The sequence below is a fragment of the Stegastes partitus genome, unplaced genomic scaffold (genome assembly GCF_000690725.1).
Source record: "Stegastes partitus isolate 25-593 unplaced genomic scaffold, Stegastes_partitus-1.0.2 Scaffold1183, whole genome shotgun sequence".
Lineage (NCBI taxonomy): Eukaryota > Metazoa > Chordata > Actinopteri > Pomacentridae > Stegastes > Stegastes partitus.
This window is the reverse complement of record NW_007578914.1, coordinates 49,761-61,122: the sequence shown is the minus strand read 5'-3', so window position 1 is coordinate 61,122 and position 11,362 is coordinate 49,761. Positions and strand designations below refer to the sequence as shown.

Here is an 11,362-nt window from a genome sequence, read left to right as displayed (position 1 = left end):
AAACAATTAATCAAAGAAATTCAACTTATTTGTATGATTTATGGCATTGTAACTTATTATACTGCTAAAAGAGATTGTTGTTCTCTGTACCTCTATCTGTGGTTGTACTGTTGTCAAAGAGTTGCAGGACTTGGTAATGCAATGAAAAACTAGACCGAATTAAGTGACGGGAATAAAAGAAAAAAAAACAAACAAACCCAGACTCCGATCAGGGTTCAGAGGGTTAACTATCAGTTTACACAAAACAGCGAAATTCATGAACTCATGGTGTCAAAACCAAAATCTCACAAAAAGAGACCTTTCCAAGCATCTCTTCTGCTAAACCAGCTGAGCGCATAACAGCAACCTGAAGACGTCCGTGTCATGAAAAAAGGTCTCGTAAAAACGATGGTTACTGTTATTAAGGCATCTTATACAATCCTACCACACTCACAAAGTCTCCTGTAGTAGTTTAGTCATAAATGTACAACATGAATTTATGTTAATGTCCTTGTGGGCAACAGTAGCAGCAGCAGTGGTTGTGGGAGGATAAAAGTTTTACAGGCACATCACTCCAGGCCTTAGTCTGTCAAGTAAGAGTTTCTAGTTCCAAAGCATGACGCTGAATATTCGGCATTCGTTGACACCGGCGCAGAGTGCGCGAGTCACCGAGGAAAGGGAGCTGAGGTGCGAACCGGCAGAGTCATCGGGGGCCTTCTGAATCATCTCTGCTCTCGAGAAGCGCGTGACTTTTCTCAAAAGCATTCTTTTTCGAAAGAGAAGCTGCTGCCACACAATGGACTTTGGCAACGACTCTATGCAAAATTCATATGAGTTTTGTGTCCCTATTAACAAGTCAAATTAATTTAGCTCCTCAAGGCAAATCGAGTGTTGTGTTACGTTAATGTCTACCTACACTCTCTTTGTTTGGGTTCCACTGCTGATTGTAAATTTTATGATTAAAAACAAAAACAAAACTTGCAATAACAGAAAGTGAGCTTTTACAGTTGTGGCGTCTGAAACCCCAAACAGAACCAATGTGTCCGTAACAGACTTATGAAACGTCTCAAGTTCAAATCATGTTTACGAGCAATGTCTCATAAAACGAGTTAAAGTATCATCCAAGCAGAAACCTCAGAGGCTGGAAAGTGAAGCCAATGGGGGGCAGTGCCAAAAACTACAGTTCCTAAAAAGGCCGCTTGAGACCGGCTCCGAAAGCGTGTCAATCCCCACAGCCCTGAAATGTTCAAATGCCCAACTTTAAAGCAGAAATAAACACTTTTGATCTCTGTGGCTGATTTCCCTGTTCATGACAACTATATCGGGTGGCGGATTTTTCCATAATTCACCCGTTTAAACGATAATAAGGGTTGAAGTTGTGCATAATTAGGCTTTGAGTGACGGATGGGTGGCGTCCCAGTTCAGTCCCCCTTTGTTCGGTCCACCTCAGCTCCACTTCCGCTCCACCTCTTTGTTCATTTTTGGAGCTGGGAGTTCGAAAGAATCAGGCACTGCCAAGATGGCAACAGCCAGAGTCACCACACTGAGCTTCAAAACAGCTCACCGAGGCACAGAGGGTTCACTAAAACAATATTTTTGGAGCAGTTGGGAACCCGGGGCGGCAGGAGGCATTAGGGTTAAGGTTCGCTTGCCCGTCTTACGTAAGAAGCATGAATCATTAAATTAAAAGCTGTACTTGGATTAACGGGGATTCATACCTTCAAAGGAACAAGCCGTCCTCAAACACGCTCATCTAGCAGCAGTGGTTCAAGAAATACAGAATCTCAGCAGGATTTATGGCAGACTGAGTTAATGACAAGCCATATGCAACATGTTCTGCTGTGAAATTTTGATATTTCTAAGATGTTGCTTAGCGTCGGTGAAGCGACGTCCAAGTTCTCGTGTCGCTGAGAGACTGAGCCTGGGTCTGTTTGTCTGACGCACGGTTAAATAATAATTCACGGAGATGCTTATAAATAAGTTTAGCCTTTTATTAAATGAAAACAGGATCATAACTCATATGGAAAAAAAACTCCAAATCAAAGTAATCAAAATAAAATAGCAATCAAAATAGTATTATAGCAGAAAAGCGAAAAAAACGAAAAAACGGTCAACAAAAAATACGGCGACCCAGCTCACCCACTCTCCCTCTTCTCCTCACAAAAGCTCAGGTGAAGTGGTGAATAGGTGAGCTTAAATCCCCGCCCATCTACGGGAGCTGCTACCTCCCAATCAAATGTGTCCATCAGAAAGGATCACAATCAAAACAACAATAATCAATGTGCTCTTTATCCTGGCAACAAAAACACAGACTTACTCATGGCTCCTACAGTCGGCCTTACATATGTTGCATATGTTGTTCTTTTAGCGGTAACGGCACATAAGCAGCCCAGAACAGTCTTTTCATGAACAGTGTGTCAACTAATAGGCGTCATCAGTAGATGTTAGGTCCGTGTAGGTCACGTTATAATGAGGATGGAGTACATTTCTGATAATAGACCGTAGGACTGTATGTGCACTTAATTATGGAATTATAAAAGGCATACACCTTCTGTGTGCCGGCACCGCTCGCTCTAATCGATGCTCGAGTTTTTCTGAGGCCTTAAAAAATTGATAAAGTTGTAATTGCTGTAATCGCCCTGCAACAAGATAACCGCAGAAATAAATGCGGTTCATAACATGGCTAACTGTAATCTTTGTCAAAACAAACTGCACATGAGCGATATGGTGTCGTATCGCCGCATCTTAATTAAATCTATTCTTAAGCAGCGCCGTTCACATATAGCACAGTGCAACAGTTTTAAAGCACTTTAGATGTTTTGATTCTTATCCATCACTCAGTGCCACCAGGGAGGCGTCTGATCTGTCCTAAATTCATTCTGCGGCACGACAACAGCAGTTATCTTAAATGTATGTGAGCAGCTCAGCCATTGTCAGTCCAACTGAAAATTAAAAAACCCACTGAGTGGTGAGGCTAATATTCGGTATTAGCTGGGCTGCTGTTGCCCAGCATGATCATCCTCAGTCAGCCGCCACTGCCAAAGCTTCCAAAGCATTCCTGCTCTGCACCAGCGCTGCAGCTACCCCTGGTTTTCTGCTCATGACAACTATACACTGGCTGATTTTCAACTGGCTGATTTGCCGGATGCTTTAGATCTCCAGCTGAGTGCTGTTGTAGACGATCCCGCACTCCAGCTGACAACCACCAGACATGCACCCCAGTAGCCAGCTCTCTACATCGGTCTCCAGCTGCCTGTTTATCCAGCCACCTGCCCGTTCCCCACTTACAACTCCTCGGGGTTCCAGCTGCAGTCCACCAATCAAGCCTCTGTAAAGGGTGACTCTGGTTTCCTGTCCTACTTGGCCCGGTCCTACCAGTTTCCAGTCGCCTGTCCGCCCCTTCTGGGTGGTTCCACTGATGCCTTCAACCTTAAAGTCCACCGAGGGCCTTTAAGACACTTTCTGAAGTAGGCCTGTCGAATCCCCGACCTCCTGGCTGCCCTCCTGTAACTCTGCCTTTTGTGCAGCTCTGCCCATTTGCCTTTCCCTCTCATCATCCCACTGGGCAGCTCCTCCCATCTGCCCTGACCTCTGCTTTCCATCCAGCTAATAGTTTACACCTTCAGGTCCACGGCAGCTCTCCCAAGCGGCCTCTCCTTCCTCTCCAGCTTCTCAGCTTGCCCACCTCGACTCTCGTGCCCTGTCAATCTCCAGCCCCTCGCTTGACCTCTCCTACGCCGGTCCTCCACCTGAGTTCCCCTGCTTTCCTCCTCTTCAGTCCCCAGGCAGTCCACCTGAGCTGTCCTGTGTCACCACAGTCCATTCCCCAGCCTGTCAGTCTGAGTTGTCCTACTCTGCCACTGTCAATTATTTCCGGCAATCTCCAGCATCTAGGCCACCCATCTTGTTTGCTTCCCCTGAGCTTTGTACGCAGCCTCCCGACTCCCGCTACAACCTGTTCCCCATTGTTTCTGTTTAGCGCACAGGTCTCTGCATGCTGTTCTGTGTCTAATGCAGGGCGGATGGATATAATCTGTGGTTATCTAACACTTTCTTTTTCGTTTGTTGCGCTTAAACCTTTGATCTTTCAGGTAGATCTGCTTTTCGGAAAGCCCAGGCTCTTGCACAGTGACTTTTTTTTTAATAGAATCAGTCTGCTGCATCCATCTGACCAGGTCTATTTTTAACTGTGCCTCATTCTTTGCGAGGGCAGAGACATACAGAGTTATTCTCAGATTATGTGCTGACTTAGCAACAGGCTACTGGCTGCCTACAGTAATAAAGCAAAGGAGTCTTGAGGCCATACGTACAAGGTAAAGATTAAAAAAGAAGAAGTAATTAGTGTATAATCTAAGGACTAGAATGATCCCTTTTCAGTTTTTAGAGACAGTAATGATTGTTTTTCGCTGTCACTGTTTGACAGCGTGTCAGCTTTATTGGACAAAAAAAAAAAAAAACCTCCAGGATTTCAAACAAAATGCTGATACGGTTAACAAAAAAAGTAATCATCATAATGAGCATCGCATCAAGTAGGCGTTCGACACCAGAGCAGAGAAACGTGCATAGATAACAACAATAGATAAAGATATTTTTTCTGTACGGGCTGACAGCTTGCCATGTGTGTTTTTTAGGAACTTTGGAAGAACTGGGACAATTACGTGAAATAGCGCACGGCCTAATCAGATAACAGTGTTTTGTATTGGGACTGTGTTATCACTAACCGGCAAGTATAACGACGGGTGTGTAAATGAATTTGTAACACAGTGATGGTGCATGAAATAAGATGTAGTGACTGCAAAGTTGATGGCTTGATGGAAAAGTTTGCTGTTTCACCGTAAAACTAAAGGAATGATGGTGTTACAGTCCAGACACAGTTTCGAAGCCTTAATTTTATGTATTTATTTATTTTTCCTTTATTTAACCAGGTAGGTTAACTGAGAACAGGTTCTCATTTACAATAGCGACCTGGCCAAGAGGCAGCACAGAGCAGAAAATACAACACATCCATAAAAAACAACACACAAACAAAACGTAACAATAAAACACACTAAAAGTAGGTACAGGACTCGGTAAATAGTTGCTTCACCATATTTTTAAAAGAAGATAAAGGTATAAAGACACTCAGTTTGAGTGAAATTTTTGCCACCTTGGTCAGCTAGTCAATGGCATCCTCAAGTATAGCCTGTTTTATTGGCTTGGACTCATTCTAATTTACAAAACGAACCCCACGCTGTATCGAAGGAGACGATTGAGACCATAAGCTCATAAGGAAAGTGTTGTACAAATACTACAATCTGACCTTTTGCCTTCTTCTAACCATCAGAATGATGACAGGTCCTGCGTTGGCTTCACTCTTCAGACCCAGAAGCTACATCCTTCCTTTACATACAGTCTATGGGGCCGTGTCCAGGATTGCATAGAACAAGATAACTTGCATTTATTTTGCCGCTATCTCATGATCACCGATTCATTATTTTTGCCATCTTGGGGATAAACACAAAAGGGTAATTTCTTGAGATAATGAGATAATTTATCATGAGAACAGGACTTTTGTTTTCGTGCAGAAAAAGTTACGGAGGGAGGGGGGACTCGAAAACGAGTGTCTGGTTTGATCACTCCTGATTTCAGCCGTCGCGATCGCTGTCAAGACTATCAGCAGGCTCAGCGTGATCACTGAATTGCACCCGCCTGTGAAGTTGCTGAAGGGCTAGTCTTCTCCTTAAATGATGACGACTGATCTGAATGTTATCGCTAACAGAAAGACACAAGGCAGCGCCTGTGTTCCACCTTGATTGAAGTGCAGTGTGATGCGCTGATCAATAATAGGTGCTCCTTGATCTGACATTTTCAGCTTAAATCAGTGGCTGCAGGTGTGAAAATGCCATCTGTGAACGCTGTGATCGGGAGAGATTACTTTTTTTTCATTTCTTTTGTGATCAGGAGCATCTATAAAGCGCTTGATTTAACTTTTATTTGTCCTTCTTCCTGTTAATAAGAGCGAGAATAATAGGAATACGAGAACAGATGAAAGGTAGCCGCCGCTGTGCGTCTTTCGGCACCACGGAGGCGTGAGGAGCAGCAAGGAGAACAGAGCGAGAGCTGCTTTTTATTTCAGTAATAACACCACTTTATTGCTGAGAGGAAGTGAGACGGACCGTTTTTTATTAACACCACTTCCCATGTAGAATAAGTGCACCTTTGTATTCCCGTGTGCTACAGTTCATACATTAGTTACCTGCTTTACATCGTGGTTTTTACAGTAAATGTACGTTTCCACAGGCGAGAAAGAAAAACCTTGGCAAGAATAGCAGACGTGCTTGTATCTTTATTAAAGTGAATTAGTGATGAATTGCCCTCATGCATGAATCATACATCAATAATAGCCTAATTTTACGCATGATTTATGATGATGAATATACAGAAAAAACATAAATGCTCGAGAAGAAGAGCATATTGTCAATATTTTACAGACCCCCTATGATTTCAGAACGCACGTTTTCAGGGGAGCTCGTGTCTTATTGAGAGGAGCCGAGCTCCCAACCGGCCCCCCTGTAGTTTGCATCCCGCTGGCAGTGGCATCTCCTGATATCTGGTAAACAGAACCAACCTTTTGTTTTCACATCAACGCTCATTTTCTTGTGATAGCGAAATAATTAACTCATTATCACGAGAAAGCGAGTGTCGATATCTTGAGATAACGAGATAAATTAACTTGTTGTCATGAGAAAACAGCATTAAAAAAGTAACTGCAGGTATGTTTGTATCTGGCGTCCATATGAAACAGCTTTTAGTAGGAAACTTTTCCCACTAATACCCTCCTGAGTTGCAGAAATATCCATCCATCCATCCATTATCTATACACCGCTTAATCCTCACTAGGGTCACTAGTCTATCCCAGCTGACTCAGGGTGAAGGCAGGTTCACCTGGACAGGTCACCAGTCTATCACAGGGCTACACTTAGAGACAGACAACCAAGCACACTCACATTCACACCTGCAGACAATTTAGAATCACCAATTAACCTCAACATGTTTTTGGACTGTGTGGGAGGAAGCTGGAGAACCCGGAGAGAACCCACACTGCAGAACATGGAGACTCCACACAGAAAGATCCCGGGTGTCCTAACTGGGACACGAACCGGCAACCTTTCCTAACATTTTGGGTCGATTATCCAACTCAGTCCAGTGTGATGTTTTTTTTTTTGTATTTGTTTTGTAATACTTTGATCATTTAAAGCTGTTTTAGCTGATTTTTAAATTTAAGAATGTGTATTTGTTGTATATATTTTTCCTTTATAAATTTATAATTTTAACATTTATTTTATTTGAGCAGACTAATTCTAGGCTCTTTTTGGGGGGGATCTTATGGCTTGTGCAGGTATAGATCCACAAGTGGGACGTTTGCCAGCTACATGTTTTTGGACTGTGTGGGAGGAAGCTGGAGAACCCGGAGAGAACCCACACTGCACGGGCAGAACATGTAAACTCCCCCACCGGGACACGAACCGGCAACCTTCTTGCTGCGAGGCAACAGTGCTAACCACTGAGCCACCCTGCAGCCCTTGCAGAAACATAGTTTAGTAACATGGAAAACTATTTCACCATTATGTCTCATGGAGCATTTACTTCCCTCATTTTTTGCTTCTTTTCAAATCGTTTTGCACACGAGATCAACAGAGAGATTAACCGAAAGAGATTTTGATGTTTCAAATTATGCAGTTTAATATGTGCACGCTTTTTTTTTTTTGAAATCCCATCTGCTTCTACTCACGGAGCTGGATGCAGTTTCAGTGCTTTTTCTGTTTCTGAGTGTTTCATCTGACTGATATGACAGATTTCTCGCGAAGAGAAGAACACATGTTTTTCAAAGAGTAACTAACATCACAGGACCACCTTATGCAACCAGGAATCATCTTCTGAATCACGCTCTGGCAAGTTGTACACACATCTGATGTAAAACTAATACTCAAATTGTAAGCGTGCTGCAGGACTGTGCTGGTTTTTTTCAGTTCTCTCAGTATGAATATGAGATAAAATGAAACTATATGGCGCAGCAGCATTTACAAACTGAATCAATCTGAAAAGACTTACTTGGCAGTAATAGTTTTGGCTCTTTATGCTGTAGGTAAGGCAACCCGTCCTCCAAATCCAACAGCACTGCCTGATGCAGGGCCAGCTCTGTGTGTGGGCGCCGTCACAAGACCTCGCACAGGAACTCGGACCAACTGTCCTTTCTGTGCCGCGCAAACTCTGCGAATACCAGAGTACGTGTAATTTGGAAGAATAATGCGGAGAAACCGAGAGACGTGCCTCTGAGGACACTGAGCCCACAATCAGTTTGGCAGGTTGCCCGAGTGCTGCCTGGTGGAGAACAATCTATAGACATCTGGAGGGATTCAGAGACTGCATCACAACAAAGAGGATGGACCAATTTTAGAGCACAGGACCTTCAAAGGTGCAATAGTGTAGGAGGCAAACAAGTGCTGAAAAAGCAATATCCAACTTCTACCTCTGAGATGTTGTTGTTTTCCTGAAGCAGACCTCTCTGTAGAAGCTGGTTAATTTTTTCCCCCCCTAGTTAGTTATTAGTTAATATCCAGACACAACATAATGTGTGAGACGTGTGAGTGTCTGCGGCGCCTCGACAGCTGCTGGTTGTTATCTGCAAGAATCTAGCTGCTTGGACCTGATGACCCATCCCTAACTAATTAAACAGCTACAATTAAAAACAGCAGCAGTTTGGGTACTGCTCGGAGAACCACGACTAAACGCTGTGCACACGCTGGGCCTTAGAGGAAGACTTGTTTTTGGAAACATGGCTCAGAGTTAGCACCGCCGCCTCTCAGCTAGAAGATCACCGGTTCACGTCCCGGTTAGGATGCCTGGGATCTTTCTGCATGTTCTCCCCGTGCAGCAGCGTGGGTTCTCTCTGGGTTCGCCGGCTTCCTCCCACAGTCTGCTTGGTTGTCTCTGTGGCGACCTGTCAGCTGGGATGGACTCCCGCGACCCCAGTGAGGATTAAGTGGTGTATAGATGATGGATAAATGCTCATTTGCTTTCTTTCTGACTGTTAGATGAGAAAACTGTTCTCATGTCTGTCAGTTAAATTCGAAGCCAGTCCCAGTAGCTGGTTGGTTTATTTTAACATAAAAAACATGAGGGAACAACTACAATGAATCTATCCCAAGATAAGTAAATCTACATACCAGCACCTCTAAAGCTTATTAATTAACACAAAAAATCCTGTTTTTTGAAACTTACTTGTAGAAATCACAAGTTGTGGCGTAATGTGTTGGACGAGTTGCATTTCATGTCATTGTTTCCATGACATAGACTAAAAGTATGGACAAGCAATAGTCCATAACCTCCATAAAACCCCAACTTTTTTGTTTTTACACCTTGGAAAGAGCAAGGCTAGTGGTTTCCCACTGTTTGCTGTCTTTGTGCTGAGCTAGCTAATCTGGCTGCCGGCTTCAGCTGGACAGATATGAGAGTGGTATTGATCTTCTCGTGTAACTCTCAGGAAGACGACTCCTCGAGATGTCTAACTATTCCTTTAAAAGATGAAGTACGTGTTACATCAGTTGTCTATCAACTCAGGAGCAAAGAAAGGATCTCTACAGTCATATCTCTGTGTTCCAGATACTTGTTCGTTGATCATCTTTTGTCTAAATACACGTCCACCGTTAATAACTTTTGGAGCAGGTTGCGAGTCAACATTGTTAAAACCATTTATAGAACCACAAAAGTTGCAGTCAAATCCCTGAACCCCACCAGTCCACCTTGAAATCTGTATGAAAGGGTGGCCTGCCCCGCTCTCTTTCATCTCCTGCTGCTGCCATCACAGAATTTCACTTCTGCCAGCCAGAAGTGAAATTAAACCTTAAATGCAAACCGTCCTGATCCCGAGCCCTTCTGCCTGCTCCCATAATTCCACTTTTGACACTGAGGTAGAGAGAGGGGAGAGCTGGGACAGCTGGCGAATGGAAGAAATATTGAGGAAGAGGTTGGGAAGAAAAGGGATGCAGAGAGTGACAGCAAGGGTGGGCGGGTGGGTGGGTGAGGGGGGGGAGGAAGGAGTGGGAATTCACAAAGGGCTTTCATGTGGTGAATAATCATCGATAATAATGCAAACCACTGGCGGCAGAATGAATGGAGGAGGTATGTGGAGGACTGCAGGAACTGCGCTTTCTCTCTCCTTCAAATGAGGCTATCTGCCTCGCTCTTTCTCTGCACACCCATTCACGCGTGACACTCGAGCGAGGACTGTTGGACGAGGTGTTGGGAATAAAGAAAGCTGAGGTCACACTAATTTGTCACCTTTTGGTCAATACCCTCTTTGTTTTGTTTAGACAAAGAAATACAGATAGAAAAAAAAACAGAGAAGAGCAAATGCTTGGTGGGTTTTAAGGTAAGATTAGGAATTATCTGAAATAAACTCAGAAAAAAGTTGGATACACCAAATGTGCCAAATGTGCCAAGACAGTGGAGAGCAGGTACAACTCATGCAAGAAGAGAACAGCATCCAGCTTTATCTGATGAGTGTCATTCTGTGACTACACCATGTCTGTGCACATGTACCCACAATGAACTGGACTCATACCATCATTTTTTGCATCTTGCCTAATTGTCAACCTTGTGTTAATGTGGCTTGACATAAGAAACAGACCCCCCTGAAGAGAGCTGGACTTAATAAATAGGGGGGGAAAGCAGGACAAATGGTTCAGCTTGAATTCCCAAACATATGATTCTGGTCACTCTAGCAAACCTCGGGCCCCTCTCTGTGCGTTTGAGGCTCTGGGTGTTCTGTAGGAGAAGTCACATGCGCTTCACTCCAATTCAATGAAAGCGTTCAATCAAGCGTGCAAAGTGACGCCTCACCTGAATCCGTGTACCGTGGCCTGGCGAGGTCTCGGAAATAGTAGATAAAATCCAGACAGTTTTCGTTCTGCACTTCCCCCTTCGAGCAAAGATCTGACAGGAGTTCCAGTGCCTTTTGACAAATCTCGTCATCTCTGTCTCCAGGCATTTCCCACCACCAGCATCCTTATAAATGGAGGGTCTCTTTTAGGCACCACCGCACCGCTCCGCTCCGCCTCGCAGGCACCCAGCTATTTCCACGCTGCTCGGCTCGGCTTCTGGAAGTCAGGCAGGCGGCGGGCACGCCTTCACCACACGGCGGAGACCCTCGGTATTAAAAAAAAAGAACAAAAGAACAGTAATCCAAGTGATCCACGGGAGGGAGGATAAGAAAACCTGTCGCACGTGTGGAGCAGGAAGAGTTTTATTTTACGTAACATTCAGGGGAACGGCTCCTCTCACTCTGCTGCTCTGCTTGAAAAAGCCACCGGTTGAATCCACGCACCGCCTCTGCGGCGCCGTG

General features: G+C 44.2%; 1 protein-coding gene across 1 annotated transcript in view; it reads right to left on the bottom strand.

Moving 5' to 3' along the window:
* The window catches only part of LOC103368648 (synaptotagmin-9-like), a 28,051-nt gene extending 17,043 nt beyond the window's left edge, over window positions 1-11,008 (bottom strand). The window contains exon 1 of the mRNA XM_008297072.1: window positions 10,861-11,008. Within this exon, the coding sequence (XP_008295294.1) occupies window positions 10,861-11,008 (148 nt within the window). The remainder of the gene's footprint in view (window positions 1-10,860) is intronic.
* Window positions 11,009-11,362: the final 354 nt, after the last annotated feature.